This window comes from Gnatocerus cornutus, chromosome 10 (assembly GCF_029298725.1).
Source record: "Gnatocerus cornutus isolate USDA-ARS CGAHR chromosome 10, icGnaCorn1.1, whole genome shotgun sequence".
Classification (NCBI taxonomy): domain Eukaryota; kingdom Metazoa; phylum Arthropoda; class Insecta; order Coleoptera; family Tenebrionidae; genus Gnatocerus; species Gnatocerus cornutus.
Window position 1 is genome coordinate 7814230 of NC_142242.1, and position 21186 is coordinate 7835415.

The following is a 21186-nucleotide window of genomic DNA, read 5'->3' on the forward strand; positions in this document are numbered from 1 at the left end:
AAACAAATTACAAACTACTTCAAGCTATTTATTTTTGCCGTATATCGTTATTATGATTTTAGAGTTAAATACCGTATAATCAAACAATGCTGCGAGAGACAAAAGCTTTACATTATTACCAGGATATCAGAAACTACAACTTCTAAATGGCTCTATTTTTGTTCCGCTGACACTTTTCTGATCAGATTGGGATTATCAGAGGATAAAAAGAAGGACAAACTAAATATAATGCTCGATTTTTCACTTTAAAAGGAGTTGGTTAAAAATAATGTCGACTATTAATATTGCCGCTTTCTACACTTCCAGTTTTCCAAAACTTGCCTTTTTGACGATTTCAGCTTAATACTATATTATACAACAAGTTTTATCAACATCACTTTAGTCACAAGTTTGTTTAACCCTTTAACTGTTGTAAACGTATATGTACGTTTTGCCATTTTTCTCAGAAAATGCAAATGATAAGAATTTAAAATTTTGGGGTCAAAAGTAAGTGGATAAAACGAATCGAATAGATTCACATTGACGTGACACTTTCGGTTATGCCAGAAGTGGCGGTCAACTTGCTTATTTTAAATAGAACACCCTATATTTTATTGCATTTTTGAATTCTATATGCAAATTGAAGATGACTTTCTATATACAGTGCTATACCTAAATTGTAACATTCCTGAAATATTTCGATTTTTCAAAAAAATAATTATTTGTTTCACTAGGCTAGAAAATGGTCATTTGGAAATGCAAGGAAAGAATTGAAATTTCTGAGCATTTCCAAAACATTTTCTAGCCGTGTCAAACACCAAATTTTGTGCGCCGACAATAATTAATAGTTATTTATTTTGACTTTTGGTTTGAACTTGAAACGTCATTCCCTCATTTAGGGGAATTTCATCAGCTGGAAAATAGGTTGGTAGCACCCCATTCAAATCAAACGATTGCAGATTAATTTAAATTCAAATGTGTTTCAGCAATTTTTTGTTGTGCCTACTTAATTAGTTTATCTTTATTATTTTAGAAGGTCTTTGGCCTCCAAATCGGCACACAAATTGACACAATTGACATTTATGCAGCGATTCCAACTTGTAAAATAAAACCAACTATTCGAAATGTCACGTTTGACTGCCTAGACATTCAAAAGGTAAGTGACGGAGGCGCACAAAATATTTTTTTTATGCGACTTAAACTGAAAATGAAATTTTTAGGCCTTAAAAGCGGCCTAAAAGTGAGTCTTTTCTGGCCGCAAACATTTTCGGCCGATCTATGGTGGCGCCATCTATCCATAGTTTTGTATATTACGTCAAGATACCGATATTACCCTCAATTATATAATTATTTGGGTAAAATCAAAATCAAATCGACAAACTCCTGTAAAGTGCAACAAAGACGTGTTAAATTATTGAAAATGAACATGTCTAGCAGTGCTCCTGCAACAACATTAAAAAACACATTAAACCTAATTCATACAAATTGTGAAGCTACACGTGCTGAAACTGCAAATGTAAATAAGGAAAATATGAACTTTTCTGAAGGATTCATAAATATTTACAATTATTCAGTTGTTATAATTGATTAAATCAATAAATCATAAATAAAAATTAATTAACTTGTAAATTTAATGATGTCGCCTAAAAAATCTTGTGTGTAACACGGCCAAAAAGTGACATTTTGCCCTCGCCTTCTTTCTGGCCTCGGCTAGCGCCTCGGCCATTAAAAAAAAACTCGGCCAAAAAAGAACCACTTTTTGGCCTTGGTACACAAATAGCTATTTTAGGCGGCTTAAACTAAAAATAGAATTTTTAGGCCTCAAAAGCGGCCTAAAAGTAAGTCTTTTCTGGCCGCAATCATTTTTGGCCGATCTATAGTGGCGCCATCTATTCATAGTTTTGCTTATTACATCAAGATACCGACATTTAATAAGTTGTTAAAAAGTAGTAGTGACACAATTGACATTTATGCAGCGATGCCAACTTGCAAAATAAAACCAACTATTCGAAATGTCACGTTTGACTGCCTAGACATTCAAAAAGTGATTTTCTTGCCGCAAATGAGTATCACAAATGCCATGAAAAATGACGGAGGCGCACAAAATAAATTAAATTCGCATTACAAAAAAAATATTTCCACAAACATTTTTGAGGAGATTTTATTTCTATTAGACCACCAAATTTGCTTATAAATCATCCACATAAAATTGAATTGTACCATTCCAAAGCATGCTTAAAAAAATTGGAAACAAAAGATTAAAAACGCTTCTTTTTTTTTCGTATTTTTAGTAGAAAATATGTGTACAATATATAAAGCTAACGCAAAATTGTATTGTACGTTTTTATTGTGCTTATTTTCCAATTAACGTGGCAATTTTGTAATAAATTATAGGGTACTTATCTCGGAAAGAAAATTTCACTTCTGTTGTGCAATTTTTTTTACAAAAATTAAGATATCTCTGAAATGGTTCAATTTAAGTATAGCACATTATACATAAAGTCACCCTTAATTTGGATATGGAATCTTAAAATGCAATAATATATGGGGTGTTCCATTTTAAGTAAACAAGTTGACTACTAATACGGAAATATTGTCATTCGATTTGTCTTATTCACTTATTTTTGTTCCCAAAATTTCATATTCTCATCTTTTGTAGTTTATGAGAAAAATGTCGAAACGTACATATGCGTTTATAACAGAGAATTAAGCATGAACGGCGGATTCTACGAACTTTATGAACGGATTACATACTATAGTTTTTCCATGACGAAACGGAGATTAAAACATTCACAAACTGTCAATTTCTGTCACCGTCAAAAACAGTGTCTCTTTTTAGTCGACTAACTTATCGGTGCTTAAATGTCGATTTAAAATAGAACTTATTCAGTGTGAACAAAAAACTACCTAAGACCCCAATTCTGTTTTATCTCTCCTTACAGAAAACAATAAAAATTAACCAGAGGTACCAGCATCTAGCGAAATTCTTGATTTGATGTGATTTCAGCTAATCGATTTATCACAAAACGGACACGAATTGGCGTCGTGTCCATAAGCCAAGATGATTACATTGCAACACGACGTTGCGCAAAGTGAATTCTTAATTCATCAATACACTTAAGACCTCAAATTTGTAAATTACATTACTAAATTTTCAGAGCAGGGAAATTCACTTGATTTAATTATCATCTCGCTCTAAAAATGATATTTCCTTTGAATTTGGCTGTGATGCGAAAGAATCGCTTATTGATTTTAAGAGCTTAAGAAATGTGAAGATGACGACATTAAACACACAACAATGCTCTCAACAGGCTTTCGGTCGAGAGAAGGAATATTCAATACAATGTTGTCATGCTTCTGAGATGTTGCGATAACTTCTGCTTATCATCGCCAATGTTACTTTTCCGGTTTTAGTTTAAATCTGCACAGGTACGGGCCTAAAAAATATTTAATTCCGAGCCTGCACAACTTTGAAACTTGCAGTCAAAGCACAGAAAACCTTGAGTCCCGTCCCTACCATGAATGTGACGCATGCTTGGTTCAGCAGTTCTAGTTCCATCCAGTATCCGAGGAACAATAGCGTGCTTTTTAGTACTGATAGGGTTAGATCATTCAAATTAGTCTTTTTTATAATGAGTTCCGATAAATCTTCGGTACCGGGTGTTTGGACCTGTGATGATGAGGATGATGTCTTTGAAGACCTTCGAAACTTGTCACAACTTAACATCGAAGTCGTTACACGTACTGAAGAAGCCACAGGTAGAAAGTGTTATCCAAAATACCCCTTCAGAACTCATTCTGTGCGTGGAAGGATTTCAATAGTAAGGTATTACTGGTTTATAGGCATTTCTTTAATTGTAAATTACAGGCTTCCAACAGGACGCAGAAGCGCACTTCTTCAGGCGTACACAAAAATAATAAAGAAGACGTCTTAACAGAGAAAGAAGAAAGAAACTTGTATGAGATAAAGGAAAGAGACGAAACGGTGGTTGTGGATACCAGCAAAAATAAAAAAATCTCGAAAACAGTAAGGTGATATTGGTTGGTAGACATTTCTAAAAATTGTAAATTACAGACTTCACCGAGCACACCGAGCACTTCTTCAAGTTTTCCATTGTATTCAAGCGTTTGCAAGAATGAAAAAGAAGATGTAGTAACAGTAAAAGCAAAAATTCACTTGAAAAGAGAAAACGAAGAACAGGTTGTTGTGGATACCAGCAAAGACAAAAAAAGAGTAAGGTAATCCTGGTTTGTGGGCATTTCTGAAATTGTACATTACAGGCTTCCACCAGCAAGAAGGCAACACCAAAAACAGTGATAATTCCCGCTGGAATGAGGCCATATTAACTTTTTGTGCTGTTTGTTCGTTCACTTATGTTTAATTTTTTATATTGTTATATTTTTCGTTCTTTTTTAGTGTTAGTTTTGTTTCCTTCGTTCTTCTGTGTTTGAATAAAGTATTTTGCAAAGTTTTCTACTTAAAAATTAATTTATTTCTATTCTTCCACTCCACGTTTTTCAGCCAAGGAAATTAAAGCCTCTCAAAAGTTTCCCTCTTTGACTCATTATATCGACGTCTTTATTCATTGATCTAATGAACTCGTCGATTTTGTTCAGTCCGATGTCTTCAGTTAAAAGTATCTAAAGCAAATTAGTGGTGAATGAGGTTCAATAAAACTTTTGAGAAGCACTTTTATCGTTTAATTTAAATTGGTTACATTCTTTCACGATTTTTTCTGTACAAATATAAATTTATTCAAACGGTAATGAGTTTTAAGAATATTAATACAAACAAGACGCTAAATTGGAAAAAACCGTTACTAGTACTTTCAACGAAGTGGCAATCACTTTATTTATTTATTAATCTTAGCCATTTGGAGTAAATTTCAATTTATAATGACGACTTTTTGACATTTTCACCGCTGTATTTACTAAATAGAGATCAATGAGATTAAGCTCATCCTCTATTTAATACATTAATTATCTAAATTGGATATTGTTCACAGTTTCTGGTTATTAAACAATAAACACAATTGCATATTCATCATAAAACGTGTATAGTATATGTATAACGTTACAAATCGATAAAATAGAGAACGAATAAAACTCAGCAGATTTGGGAAAAAAGATCGCAATAAATCGTGATCCTCTTGTCCAGTGATACGGTAGTTCGAGTGTTGGCTTTATAATTAAAAAATCAAGAAACGAAAGAGTTATAACGGTTGTAATTTCAGCGGACGATAAAACCGAAAACTCGCTATAACTTGCAGTATTTAATTTAATTAGAGTCGAATTTGTAATAACTTATGATAAGGTATTATGCGGTTTTTATGTTACTAATAAAAGTAAACATTTCACAAAAGGGTGCGCATTTGATAGAATCTGCGATTAATTTTTGTCACACTGGGGGTTAAAACAACACACAATTAAAGTAAAACTCGTAAAAAGTATTAGTTTTTTTACTGACCGTTTTATTCTGCAACAGTCCGATGCGACAGTCGATCATAACTGTTGAACCAACCCTCGCTGTAATGTTATGCGGTTCTGACCCTTCTTCGAAAAAAGGTCCCCAGCGAGAATCTGGTAAGTGGTAATGCGGTACAGGAAAACCGCGGCCGAAACTGTGGCGAACAGGTTCGGTGGCTATAGTTGTTGAATGGACAGTTGTCGAAGTTGAAGTTGTTGAAGAAGTGTGGGCGGTGAGGGCGATTGAGCTGGTACTCGGTACGTTGGACCATAAATGCGCCACGTTTGTGGGTTCCGATCTTACCTGGGACGTGTCATCAGACACTGCTGTCACATTCGTTGGCGCTGTTGTGGCACTGTCTGCAACAAGAAATTTACTCTTATATATATGGGCATACAAAAACTGTAAAAAACTAGCCTCGACGACCTTTCAGACTTTTATTAGAAAAGTCATGAAGCTCGGAGTTGTAAAAGTTTTTCTGTTTATATTTTTCAGTTTTCATAAAAACGCCAATTCAATATTTTATGTTACGCCTAAACTTCTTTCCCCCGATGCGCAAAATATAAATTACAGTAAATTCAAGTTTGTTAAAATTTATGACATGTGCTTCCAATATTTTTTTCTAGGAATTTCTCTGATTGGATTTTCAAAAATAAAAGTTAATTACGCAAAATTTGGGGTGAGAAGATATTCCCGCATTAATACATACAAGGTGATTTTTAAGAAACGGCAGGCGTTGTAGAATTTTTATTTATGAACCAATTTTAAAAATTTAAAAAAAAACAAATTAAATGGCCTTTTAATTTACTATAAGCTAATGATTTTAGAATTTTTCTAAATGTCTTAGTATATTTTGGGCGATATTCAACTTTAGTAGATTTTTTCCTCCGGGGATATTTGCAAGATCGTCCAAAAACAAAAGAAGTTTTAAGAGAAAGAATTGTGACGGTTTGTTGAAAAATTTCACCTGATACTCTTCTACGTTCCGTAATGCAAATTTCTCGTAGGTGGCAATTGTGCAGTGAAAAAAACGGGATGGCGTTTCAGCAGTATTTTAATTAAATTAGGTAGATGTTTTTACTGATTTGTAATTATTATTGTCTTTTGTTATTAAAAATTTTAAAAAAGAGTGCCAATTCTTTCTGTTATTTGCTGCTTTTTGACATTACAACAACGGTATTCTTCTTTATTAACTTTTATTGCCTTTTTTTTCAATTTTGAAAATTTTTTTTTGCAAAAGTAGAACATATTACTCATTTCTGAATCAAGAAAATTAATATCTTCCAAATTATAAAAAAAATATGGGTCTTAATTTAAAATAAGAAAGTTGAATATCGCCCAAAATATAATATCTTCAGCTTATAGTAAATTAAGAGCCATTTAATTTATTTTTAAAATTTTTAAAATCGGATCATAAATAATAATTTTTAAAAATCACCCTGTATAATAAAATTCAATACAAAATGCTAATCTGAGATTGAAATTCAGATGCGACAACAAACAAGTTATCGCCGATCAAAGTTTCGGATAGTTGAGTTTCATTTTTCCTATTTTTTCCTAATTTTTAAAGTTCAATATCTCCAAAACAATTAGAGATATTGAGATGCGGTTTGCGCTATTGTTTTTCTCGGCTCATTTTACGTTGGAAAAAGTTCTCGAAAGCCCAAGATTTAATAGTCGATTTTTCGCGAAAAAAAATTTCAATCCAAACGATGAAATTTTTTAAATTTTTTGTTTTTTGGCGATAACCCATAAACTATTTGTCCAATCGCTTTCAATTTTGGCCAGTAGATAGATTTTGAGCTCCCTTTTGATAAATGTAAACACAAAGGTATTAGACGTCGTTTTCACCTTGAAAACAGTGATTGAAAATTACTCCAAAATGACCTCTTCAAAACAGTTTTTATCAAAAATACAATTTATTCGCAAATACCAAATTTCGTCAAAAAATGCTGACACGCGTTTCGATAGTAATGATTAAACTGATCATCATCATCGCTCTGATAATGATATCATTGCTATCGAAAAGCGCCTTAGCATTTTTTGACAAAATTTGGTGTTTGAGAATAAATTGTATTTTTGATAATTCTTGTCAACACTAAGAATTGATCCAATAAATTTCTTTGAAAACAGTTTTTAGCCAATGCTTTGTATATTTATTAAGCAACCTTAACAAACTTCGACTCATTTTCCGCAAAATACCACGCTGAATTCAAAGTCAAAGAATTTTTAATTTTTGTCATCAAATAACTGAGTTATGGCTGTTTGAATTTTTGGGTTGTGCCAGAGGGCCAAATTTTTGAAAGTTTGAAACAATTCGTGCTCAGTATCTCTGAAACTATTACAAATATTAAGATGCGATTTGCGCCATAGTTTTTCTAGCGATTTTTACATAGAAAATGTCGCTTATTTTTTGGAGTAAACTTGAGTTTAAAATTTTAAAATTTCAGATAGTTGATTTTAATTTTTAAATGTTGATAGCTAAATACCCGTAAACTACAACAAAACGTTTTGCGCTATAGTTTTTTTCGGCGGTTTTTCCTTAAAATTTGCCCTTAAATTTCCTAAAGTTTTTGTCAGTTTTCGTCTTTTTTCGATAAAAAGCACTTTCCGAGAAAATTTCGGCAAAGCGTGCACACGTGTCATTCTCAGAAATATTCACTTTCTAAACAACAATTCACGATAAAATACAAACTCGTAAAAAAGGGTTGTCAAAGTCCTGGATTATTTTTTCATTTTCATGGGAGGACTTCTTGACTAATCCCTGGATTAAAAACAATAAAAGCGTCATCAGCAGACTTTGCAGGCGTTTGAATTTTCAGAGGTTAATCTGTAAATATTGTGTGATTCTTTAAAATTTCATACGAAGTAGGTGGAAGACGTGGGCGATTTTTGCTCCACATCCAACGTTTATTTTTATTAAACCTGCAAAATAACGGTTAAAAAATGTTTGTTTCGTTTTTTGAAATCATCGCGTTTTACATTTTGTTTTTTTGTGAAACGTGTTTATGTTGGCGAACAAGACATGCAAAATTCTGCTCTAATTTTACAAGTAGATGCTTTCGGATTGCGCCTCGTTTTTTTTATTCGTAGCCTTGGATTGTTACTCAAATACGAGGAAAATTTACATATAACTTTATAGTTCTCAGAAATATTCACCGTTCAATGATATTAAATACAACCTCGTAAAAAGGATCAAAATCCTAAATATTTTTTTATTTTGATCACTAGATTTTTTGATTAATCGGTGGATTAAAAACAATAAAACGTCATCACCAAACTTTGCGGCGATATGAATTTTTAGGGGTTAATCTGTAAAAATTGTGATTCTTTGAAATTGCATTCGAAATAGATGAAAGGAAAGCTTGGGCGATTTTCGCTCGCACCCAACGTTTATTTTTATAAAAACCTGTAAAATCCGGTAAAAAATGTTTGTTTTGTTTTTTGAAATCATCGCGGATTACATTTTGTATTTTTGCGAAACGTGTTTATGTTCAGCGAACAAGATATGCAAAATTCTGCTTTAAAGTTACGAGAATTAACCTAGTTAATATTAACGTCTTATAAAACAAGCACGTAGTATGCATTTATAAAAGATATCTCAGTAAAATAAGAAGTTGTTTTTGTTCATCACTCCTTGAACTAATTAATTGTGATAGAAGCGTGATCTCGTCCCATTATTAGTAACTTTTATATGAAAGAATTTCTCCGAAACTGCAAAGTACCTACTGTATTAAAAACAAATATTGACTTCCATGAGCATGTCAACCAACTCAATATGTTTAATCGAGTTCCACAATTAATTTATCGGCTTGTAAAATTCGAATTGGAAAAGTTTCACAAAAAATCCAGCATGTTTGTAAAATGAATCTTTTTGGAATATTCGAAGTTACAAATCAGCATAAAACTTCCTTTGATATTTAAATTCGTCGGATATACTTGAAGGTAAGCATTTTGATTTCTTAGACTGTTTAACTGACTTCTAAAGAAACGTTTGTATTCGCTTATGAAAATACACGATCGAGTAAAATTATGTACAAAAAAAAAGAAAGCGATTCAATTTATTCCTTTTGTCGGATTTAATTGCCCTCTCAAATTGGAGAAAAGGTCCTTGGCTTAATTTTGAGAACAGTGAAGTGGTTCTGCCCGGATTGAGATACCATGATACTCTTAAATTTCTCTTAAAAAGGACAAATTTAAGCGGAATTGACTTGATTTCATTTAAAGCGTAACAATTTAAACAGCCCCTATATTGGAACGATGCATGGATGCTCAATTATTTTCACCCTTTTAATGCAAAATTTGACTCCGTTGTTCACCATAATTTTATTGTTGCCTGCAATTAAATACATCCTGAAAGTAAGCTCCGGGTAAAAACCAAATCCCAGAGTCAGTAAATCCAGGTGTGGGATGCTTAATTAATTTAACTGTAAGCCGGTACGGTGTGACATTTAAGGATTCGGTTATTTGTCATTTAATTTAATAACGTTTCGTCTGAACGGACATTGTGTATACAAAGACTCATGTCATTAATGGATTTACAAATCAATACCTTTTTAACGTCACAGCTGTCTCTCTCATGAAATGACACATAAAATTTTATGAGATGTATTACAATCGTTTAGTATTTGGTGTAATATCACAAAATGTAGGGAAATCGTAAAAAGAAGCTAAAATACTTTGCTAGTTTCGTAGAATCTAAAGAAATGATATGTGAATATTGACATTTTATGACTCTAAACTATTCTTTGAAGTCATTGTTCATTTGAGCTTCTATGAGAAAATCCCGGTAAAGTGAGACTTTATGATTGTAAAATAGACTGAAATTTTCTCGTCTCATATACACTAAATATTTTAAAATGCACTTTGGGGATTTCTGTATTAAATCTAGACCTCAAGGGGTGTAAATAAAAAGCACTAGAACTTTTTTAATAAGAGCTTCACGGTTTAACTAGTTTAATTAAATACTTGTTCTAGTAAACCTGTGGCTACTAAATTCAGTTCGGATCAAATTTTCTGCAAGATTACATCAATTCTAACTTTGGAGAAATTTTAAACAAACATTTACTTCGAGGGGAAAGTTCCAATTAAAAAGGGCGAAATTAAACTCTGGACCAATTCCTTAAAAGCCACCTTTGAACTTTCGTAATTAAAGATTGTACTATTGTTCTGTTATCCGAAAGCATTTGCTAACATCCCGACACATTAAACAGATTAAGCCACCGAGAGGCCAAAAATAGTCACTTAAATAGTCAATAACAACAAAGAATTACCAAGTTTGAACCTTCATGTTCACGTCCAGAAAATTAGCGTTGCTTTGTAGAAAACATTAACAATACTTTAGTAGCTGTTCACGTGTATACCTGCTATATTCATGATAAATTCTCCGGTATTAATTACTGCAAGTAGCTGCCAAGGGATTATTTTTGATGCAGTGCCGGTTCGTTAATTGTGTATAACAAGAAGCTAGACAAAGAGAAACGTAAGTGTTTTTGCGCTAATAACACGTTAGATTTGAAACAGGGTAATGAAGATTAAATCAAGCACCACGCGAAAGTATAATTTTGTCATTTTAACGAAGAAAAAATTCAATCAGTTAGAAGTTTCAATTGCAACAATGCTTGAAAAAGCTTGCAAATAGTCCAAATAAAACGTTAACGATGTGAAATACGACCGGCCACAAAATGTTCATAGACAATAACATGTTTATTGTGTCAGGGGCACATCTATACGTTTTTATTTTATTTTTGTTGCAATGTTGCTGGTAATGGAGAACAAGACAAGTTTCTTGGGCTCATATTTATTTATACATTGCCACTTCATTAGCTTAATTGTCGCTTAGAGGGGTTCACCATTAGCAGTTTTAATTTGGTAGATAATTAAAGAAAAGTGTTCAGTAAACTTTAATTGGTGTGCAGTCCACAGCAGACTCTGACCATTATTTACAGTAAATTCTTAAGTACCTTTAAAAGAAATGGATCAATAAATCTGTATCTTTACACAGAAGCGGATTAAGGTCGGTTGACCCTCTAGCCGCATGAGCAAATATTGGGCGCCTTCAAAAATAGATACATACAGGGTGAACCCGAATAAAGTGAAAAGACTTTAACCACATAATCAAACACCGCTGAAGATAATGATTCGGCAAAAAACATTGAAATTCTCATGGGCAAATCCCCTCAAAAGAGCCAATCTTTATTTCGATTGGTGGTAAGGTGACTCGTTTTGTGAACCAAACAGAAATTTTAATTAGAAACGAAATAATCAAAAAGTTACCTGAAGTTATTACGAAACAGAAGCAACTGTCCTCCATTGGACAATCCACCAAAAACACTTTTTATAACTTTAGGTTCATCACGACACTAAAGAAACCACTCGCAAAGAATAAAAATTCTAATTCAAAATAATCCAAATTTTGACACTTTGGCACTGTAGACGGAACGGTAATGATTTGGAAAGCGAAATTTAACCACCGTATCTGATATTAGAGTTAAAATCCTGTATACTATTTAAACCTGGGACTTTTACATCGATTTTTTATTAATATCGATTTTGCCAAAAAAACATCGATTTTTAATACATATATTTTTATTATTTTCGATATATTATTAAAAATCGATAATTACGGTTTCGATGTATGTATTTTATTTTACACTCTTGATTTTGTTAGTATTTATAAAGAAGACTGGAATTTAATTTAAGGGAGCTATATTTTAGAATTTTGTTTATTCTTATTAATCTCGAATTTGTTATTTTTTTTATAATTTATTTACTTATTATTTTGTTTATTACTATAGTTCGTACAGTGAGAGTTTGAATGACAAATAAGTCACTAAATCTACGCAATAAAAAGTGTATCATACACGCGAAATTTAAAATAATAAAATAATCCCAGTTACTGACAACCCTGTAAACCCATTTCGCGTAGGAATTTAGTGTTTTTAGTGTATTTTGTAGCATAATTTGCTGCCAACCTATATGTCAACTGTCGAAATCTCCCAATCTCTTACCGGATATACTATAAAGGTTTTTATTTATTTTTGTTTTTCTCATTATTTTGTTGCTTTATTAGGAATTTTTTTAATTTTTGTTTTTCACAATAAACTATGTATGTATATTGAGTTTTTTATTTACTATTTTTCAAAATCGATATTTTTCTCCGATGTATTGGAGATCGATGTAATTGTGTTCTTGTTGAAATTGAGTAGAATCGACTTTTTTTACTCGATGTTCCCAGATTTAATACTATTAGCTAACTAGTGAAGTTGGAATTTTGGGACGCCTTTTTCTTCAAATCCGTCTCTGTCGTTCCAGGATAAAAAACATTATCATTTCATCATTACAATGAATAGAGTAAAGAAAAGCCGGCGTCGCAGTGACATTCGACATGAAATAATATCAGTATCGTGGAATTTGAATTTCATGTGAAACCGAAGAAAATGGAATATTTTAATTATAGATGAGCTCGGTAAGTTTTTCTCGAGTATGTGTATTTTGTTGACATAATATTCTTTTCGTATTAGTAACGAGATGGTATAGGGGTGTCTCCAAGCAACATTGGAAGTGATCGGGTTTGCTTATTTTTAGAGCTTTACTGATATTTGCATTAGACATGCCAATTTTCTTTCGATGTCGTTTCTGTCGTTAGCCCTGACGTGATTTCTTGTGGTGTTTAACCTAGTAATACAGTGGAGTTGGGGGACATCGATTTGCATAGGAGTTGGGTAGATCCCCAATTGATTTGAATTCGAATCTGCGTCCGGCAACGCTTGTTATTGTCGACCCGAATCACCGATGAAATGTTTTATTGAGGGTTTCCCTAGCATTCGGTGGATCCAATTACATAACATTTAGTGCCAATACAATATCTTTCTTCTATTGTCTGTTTACTCTTTTATTTGCATAGCACATCCACAGAACAATAAACTCTTACAGTCGATAAACGTTACGTGTTTTATGCATCTTTTAAAATCGCTTGATATCCTCGGAAAAATTCATATAAAAGCTTCCACACCTCGCATTTACTCGACATTACTAAAAGCCCTCCCTTTTCATGTACCGTGAAAACGTTAAAATTTAATTTCGTTTAAAATTGCAAATGCGCTTAAATCCAAAATTTTTTTCAAGAAAATATCAGATATCCTTCAAATGCAACATATTTTTTAATTATAAAGACATACCTCCAAGCGGTTAATTAAAAAAACTTTTGTCTCTGGAATTTCATTTTGTTTCGACGCTTTGATATCCAAATAAGCACCTGCTGAAGATTCTGACATTGTGATCATCGATTTTTCATTTCAACGAAACAAGATGTAAAGTAGCTGAGTACTGCGATAAAACGGAATCCTTGTTTGATGTCCTATAGTTACAGAACATCCTAGCTTTACTGAAGTTTTATATGCATACACTTGAATAGTATTTCCATAATTTCAGTCTGGCAATAAGACTGAATGGAATAAAATACAACTTCCTGCTTGTTTATATTTTTTCAGTTTTTATCCCGCGGTTTCAGCTTTTACTTTCATTTGCAACTGACTAAAGCGTTCGCTGTTTACAACTCGAAATATTTTTAATGCCGTTTTATTAAAACTCTCCAATACAAAATATTAACTTTCATGCTAAAACAGTAAGTAGATATAGAGGGTGAAAATTTTAAATTACCACCAATGTTATTATTGCTCTTGGCAAGTCACCTAATGGGGGTTATAAAATTTTATTACCTTTAAAATTATATTTTCACCATAAACAATTTCGACCTTTTCTAACGCCAGCTTTTCAAACAAAAACCAAAAATAATACTTCAATTGGCAATTTTTTTTCTATTCAAAATTTATTATTGTTAATATTACAAAGTTTACTGTGGTTGTTTTGTATGTAATATAAGACTTCATATATACAGAAATTTAAAATTTACGACTTCGGGTTATTTGGCACAGATCACCACCTGCAGCAGTCTTCTTCAGTTTCTGTAAGACATCACTTTGTAACGACTTTTTTTTAAGACGCCACTAAATTTTATTGCTTTTTTTAAGTACGGTCGTATGATCCGTTTTACTGACCTTGTTAATTGTTTATTTTATAATATTATTTATGACTAAAAAGCGGAATTTATTAAAAATTACCTCTCTCAGATTCAGTGGACCTTGCTTTTCCCTTGCTTTGGAATTTTTTAAATACATACCGCGGAAAAGCTATGTCCACGAAGCCTATTTTGTCAACGAATCTTTTCGATCTGAATTTTTATTAGTGAAATCTTTTTTTTGCTCTCCGGCAAAGGGTCTTCGGTTCAAGTACAAAATCAATTTTTTCAATTTAAATCCGACAATTGTTTGTGATTTCTGCCATCTTCATCTTTATTTATTATTATTATTAGTAATTTCAGTGCGCCCCGTCGTCTTTCCAAAGAAAAATTAACTAAATCGTAACCACTTGTTTCTTGTTGAGATCTCTTAGTCCAATAAAAATTCTTCTTAATACAAGTTTGATTAAAATGCCTTCAGTGCATTCTTGAAGTGAACAGCTTTAGGTGTTCAGGTTCTTGACAATTCCCGTTAAAATCAAAAGATATTGCTTAAATCTCATTTGCTTATTAAAAACATGAGTGGGCGAATAACTCGAATAAACACTGGTGTTTAATTACTTTCGAAACGTAAAGCACTCCACTGGATTATTGCCACAAATCGCTTTAGCTTTTTCTAATAAAATAATTGTAATTGGAGCAAATACAATTAAATCCGGCTTTGGGGTGATTAAATTTTTTTCCTAAGTACCTTTGCTTAATTTTATTCATTAATTACACAGATTCGAATTCTTGTAATCAGAATTTGAATTAGAAATTATTCAACAAGTTTCGCCGAAAGTGGGTGGTAATGACTTCTTATTGCATTACGCGGCTCGTGTGAACTCTGAGTTAGGAATGCAGCTCAAACTATGAATATTTATTCAGGTATAACTTGCAGTACATGACTTTTAATGAAAATCAAATTAAATTTTTCCACTGGTTCTTTACGAAATTAATAAGAAAGCCAGAACGGGAATTTCCTTGTGTCACCAGAGTACATTATTCATTTGCTCCAAAATGCAACAAACGCCTTTGCTGTGGAAATGTAACAATTTGCATTTAATAATACAAAGACTAAGAGTACATAACAGTTTTGCCACACATTTATGCAGATTTATGTATAAATTCGTTTATAATTGAGATATATGTCTACAGAAAGAAAATAATAGAAAACATATTCAAACAAAGATATAACTAAGGCACTGTTGCAACGAATTTCTTTAAAATTAAAGATGGAGCTTTTACGCAGCGGAAAATAATTTATTTAATAAGTTTTTTTAACATCCGGTAACATTCTTTTTGCTTTTCCGGGTCACAATAAAAGATATTACTGCGTCTGGTATTAGGGATAATAATATTTTGGGACGTTCATCTAAGAATTTTGCTCACTAATGAGTAGACCGGAGAAATTCATGCTGGAACATAAACTGGAGGATGGACCTGGACTAATTTGGGATAGTCCATTGCCGATTCTCGTATGTAACAATAAAGAAGATTGGGTAGTTTCACATGCAGTATTTAAATTTCCCTCCTTTTGTTCCCTTTGTTAATTAATAATGAAATTATACCGCCTTTTGGCGAGGTCTCTGCAGGATTTTTAACACTTACTCGCAGTTGATTGTGGCCTTTAAATTCTTTGTTTTTCTCTCCGTCGTGACGTAAATTGAGCAAACACGGTCGCAGAAATGTAATCGAATCAACAAATGGTTCAGATCGTATCAGCGGAATATAAACTTAATTTGTTTGTTTAGAATTTTATACAATAAAGAAATTTTTCTCGCGGGCTATAACTTTAAGGGAAAGCTTTTCCCAAGATATGTTTATATTAACCTTTATTCCTTTTGTAAGACAATCCGTATATTTATTCAAGTTTATATTAAAAACATAAATGTGATATTTCGACGTTCTAAATGCCTCCACGAACTTCTAGTTTATAGACACGGCGCTTTTCTAGATCCAAAGCATCCGGTTGTGGTTACATCTCTGATGAGCAAAAACGTTTTATGTACGCACTGTCTAAAAGTTCTTAAATTAAAAAAGTTCGCTTTTCCGTTTATAATTTACATACGATATTAATCTCTTGTATTAACATGACTTTGCACACGATCTGGGAAGATCTGAGATTAAATATAATGATCCTGACACAGATGGCGGCTGAATTACCATAATACATAATCTTAAGTTAAATAATTCTTGTTACGACCACAGATGTGTAATTCAACTTAAAAAATTACTTTTAGTTTGCTAGTTTTGATGATTGTGACTGGAACAAACGTCGGATATAATGAAAAAAAAAGTAGAGATGTTGCGGTTTTTGTGACGTCACTTTAACGGACAACTGAGCAGAACTCAAAAGAAAAACGTCTTGGAAATTAAGAAATTTGGATATTATTTATCTCTTTTTCTTCATGGAGTTATGTAGCAAAGTCTTGTATTCCATTGATGTAGGGGCCTGAGGCAAACACCTCACTGTCAGAAGTCAGCGTAGTGTAGCAGAATAATTCACCCTTCTCTACACCTTCACTTTATAGACTATTAACTGAAACTAAATTTAACTTTGGACTAAGAAAAAACGCAATCATGTCAAAATAATATCAAAATATGTTGTTCTTGAGATGTTTCTAATTTTATTAGTTTAATACAGGAAGAAGGATATTCTTGTTTACTCCAGTTGTGTGCGTAATCAACATCAGAAGCGAGTAGGTAATCGATCTATGTATGTTAATTTGCCAGATGTTGACAAACAAGAAGCACATTGAATGGAATAATGTTGAAACAGATAACAGTCCTTTGACTTGTTTGATCATGCAACAGGAATAAAAGGAGACATGAATAAGTAAAACAGCAAGAAGCAAAAAAGTGTAACAACAACGTAAAGTCGTGAAGACGATCCACGTTTAGAATGTTTCCTTAATGATGAAATGTTTTGCACGATGGGCGGAGTAATACTATTAGAGTATTGGACCTCCAGCTTTAGAAGCTTAACATCGCAGATTCACACCTGAGACGGACTTTATTATTCTGCCTCCCTCTCTGATGCTCAGAATTTGATTAAAGCATTTAAAAAGTTAAGTTGGGTTTTATTGGGAATAAACGTCCGATTTTTTATTTACACTGTGCGATAGAGTTAATTAATCATCTAAGAGAAAAATTGCCACGATGTTTTAGTTGGAACGTTTTGTTTATCGCTCAAACTTTTTCAATGTAATTACTTAATGTTTGGCAAGGGTGGCGCGCAAATTTCATTGTCATTATTTAAAATGAAAATGGAAGATTAAACCACTGAACTAATAAATTCTTAAGTAATGCAATTATGTACGTTTTAATGGATTCATACAAGACGCCTCTACTACAATCACAGCCCTCAAAAGCCAAACCAGAAACAATGAACCTAGTTGCCGACTTTGTACTTTCCCCCATGAAGAGAGATGAATGAAAACCTTACAGAAAACATGATTTCCATCCAAAAGTCGACTTAAGTCAATTATAATGAAATTCTAGAATATTTCATTCATTGCGTAGTGAAATATAGATTTCGTTTTATATAAAGGTCCCGGTTGTTTGTTCATCCTCAAAATTTTAACCCACTCCTCTTTTTATACTGTCTAAAAACATCTGCCATAATGAAATAGACAAGCGATCAAACTTGAATAGCCCATTATCACAGAGTGCAATTTTTTCGGAAGGCTGCTAAAAATATAAAGGAGAAAATGCTACTACACAAGTCCAATAAGAAAACTGAATGAATCGACTTTTTCACTGATATCCTAATAAAGAGATAGCGTGTTCGGATCGGCCTGTAAAAAATACAACAAAGTAAGCAAATATTTGGCCCAAACCTCAAGCAAAAAATGCTTTGTTCGAACCCTAATTATCAATAAAAAAGTGTTGTCGTCATTTAGGACTTATGTTTGTTTAAAACCTTTGTTAATTTGCCACATGAAATGTATGCCGTTCATTAACAGGCAAAGGTTCATTTTTCCTTTTATACACCTACATATGCGAAGTACGCATCTACTAAAGGCTTGAAAAAATAAAATGACTGCTCTTTGTACGGGAACAGACTTGAATTAAAATTCCTTTGTAATGAAATGTTGCCGATTGAAGAATATGAATAATACATATCACACGTTAAATAATCAACTCCACAGAATGAAAAAGCATAAAAATATTTTATTAAGGTGAGTTAAATTTTCCCGAATAAATCAGTCATTGAAATGTTTTTATCAAAGTGTGCATTCAATCGGCAGTAACAATAAATTTGCGTTATCTATACTGTTAATAGAGTATAGGCTAGGATTTATAGTTTTGAAGGCAGATAAATACAAAATACATTAATCAATGATATATTCAATAGACCATTGGTGTAATAAGGTCGTGTTGCTTTAATTTCTTTAGTCAACGTAACAGCAACAAGAGCGTAAAGCGATAAATTATGGTAAGGAATGAAATATGGATCAGCGACAATCTTCAATTTATTTGTGTAATGATCTTGAGAGCGTGTAGATATACGGTATAAGAACATGTTAATATTCACTTTATTATGGCTCCTGCACATGCATTATCCTTAATATTATACAAAACGCGATACTATAACATTACAGGTCAAGTCCTTCCTGATACATATTGATTATTCGGAAGCCAGGAGATCAATAATGTCATTTTCCGGTTTAATGCGAAACCCTAAAAATATTTCTAAAGAAGTTAAAGTTGACGTTCGTGGATGCTCCGCACGTTCTTCTGACCGATTGCCAACTAAATAATTGTGGGATATGATGAATAGCAAAGTGAGCAATTTATTACAGCAAATCCCTAAAATCTTGGAGATTTCTTATCAGCTTTGGATGGCTTGACATGAGATATTTTGACAAATTATTCAGTATTTTTGTTAAATTTCACCACGAATGATTAGTGTTGTAAAATCGAGCAAGCAAAGTTTGCGTTTCATTTTGCAGGAAAAATATTCTTTTAATATTGAAGAGTTACTTTAAATATTGGGCTTGTTTTGTTAACCTTTCTTACAAAGTGTGTATATGTATTTAAATTTCATTCTTCCTGATAGGTTATGTCGTTTAAGAGGAGACTGTTATGTTTACGACAAGTGATTCTCGCTAAGTTGCTGCTTTTGACGTACAGTAAAAGACTGACGAGGGGCATTTTAACGGAAAATAACTCACAGTTTACTGTAACGTATGTAGAATTATTACCCACAACATACTGCAATTGGTTGCAGCTGTCGCTAACAGTACCTTGATAATTCATCACAATTTCCTCTTCGATTGCTACTTTAGAGTCTAATCACACAAGGGCGATAAATTGATTTCCTCAAGCCCTACTCATTCGCATGGCTAAATACTCAACTCTAATGGAAATTAATTTTATATTTACATCTTAAACGGAATTTGGCTTTCGATATTGAAAAAAATTACATTAAACTTGTTAAGTAGAATTAAATTTTCTATCCAAGGTATTACAATTATACGCCATAGCTATATAGTTTCGCAACGGTCGGATTACTATTATCTTGTGATATAATAACAACACGGATTACGCCATTGTGGTTACATAGTCAAGTTTAGGATAGTTTCTAAACCCTTTCCATAATGCATAGGATAATTATTTGCTACTAAGATGCTTTTTAGATTTAATTGCATTTCGATCCTAGTCTTTAGATTTATCCAAACTCATATTGACTCGGAAACTAATATAACTTTCAATCGTATTCTCGAACATAAACGATTAAATTTAATACTTTACCATAGTTGCCACGAGCAGCACTTGCACAAAATTATAATAACAAAATTAATCCAAGCGAAAATCGATCAGTACAGGAGGAACACAACAAAACATTGAAATTTTCCTAGAATGGATATTTCCATTTTGGCTTTTTGCTGATTTAACTACTTTCACGACATTGAATATTCCACTGGTAAAACGCCCGTTATCAATTTATCAAAGCTTTGATGTAATGAAAAATCACGAGCTAGTGTTGTTGAATTAGGAAATTTTATACGCGCAGTACTTGTTATGGAAAACAGAATACGTTTCTGGTTTATTATTAGACTAAAATAAAACGATTTGAACCAACTTCTAGTTTTACATTTTTTTGCTGCTCTTTAAACTCACATAGAAATGGTATAAGTGCAAAAGTAAAAGGAATAAAATGTAAAAAGAATCATCATATTAGAAAATAAAATCGAAAAAACGACAAACAGTAAGCTTTTCCTGTCATTTTCTGCTTTGTTCTGTTCTATTGTGCGCTCGTTTTTTTATACTTCTACCTTTCATCTTCTGGGTTCTAGCTTTCAGTCACATCCAGACAGAGAACCGGAAAAAGTTAAAACGCCCGTTATCATTTTGTAAAAGCTTTGATGTTTTGGAGTTGTAACTTATTGGAAAACTACGGGCTTGTATTCTTGAATTAGGAAATTTTACAAAGACAATACCTGCCAGAGAATAAAATTTATTGTCTATATTATATATAGTCTATATAAATCATATGAGAACAAATTTCATTCCTAAACGATTTTTAGTGACTTTCATTCAACACCAAAAATCGTGCTGGAAAGAAAAACCACTAAAAATCATCTAAGAATGGAGGTTGTGTGCCAACTTGGATTTGGTTCGACTATTAAACAATTTCAAGAGTTTTATATACAGGCTGGGCCAACGAAAACGA

At 32.4% G+C, this 21186-nt stretch overlaps 1 protein-coding gene across 1 annotated transcript in view; it reads right to left on the minus strand.

The window, feature by feature from the left end:
- The window catches only part of LOC148167582 (uncharacterized), a 128204-nt gene that overhangs the window by 54371 nt on the left and 52647 nt on the right, over positions 1-21186 (minus strand). The window contains exon 3 of the mRNA XM_088047907.1: positions 5447-5805. Coding sequence (XP_087904033.1) covers positions 5447-5805 — 359 coding nt within the window. The remainder of the gene's footprint in view (positions 1-5446; positions 5806-21186) is intronic.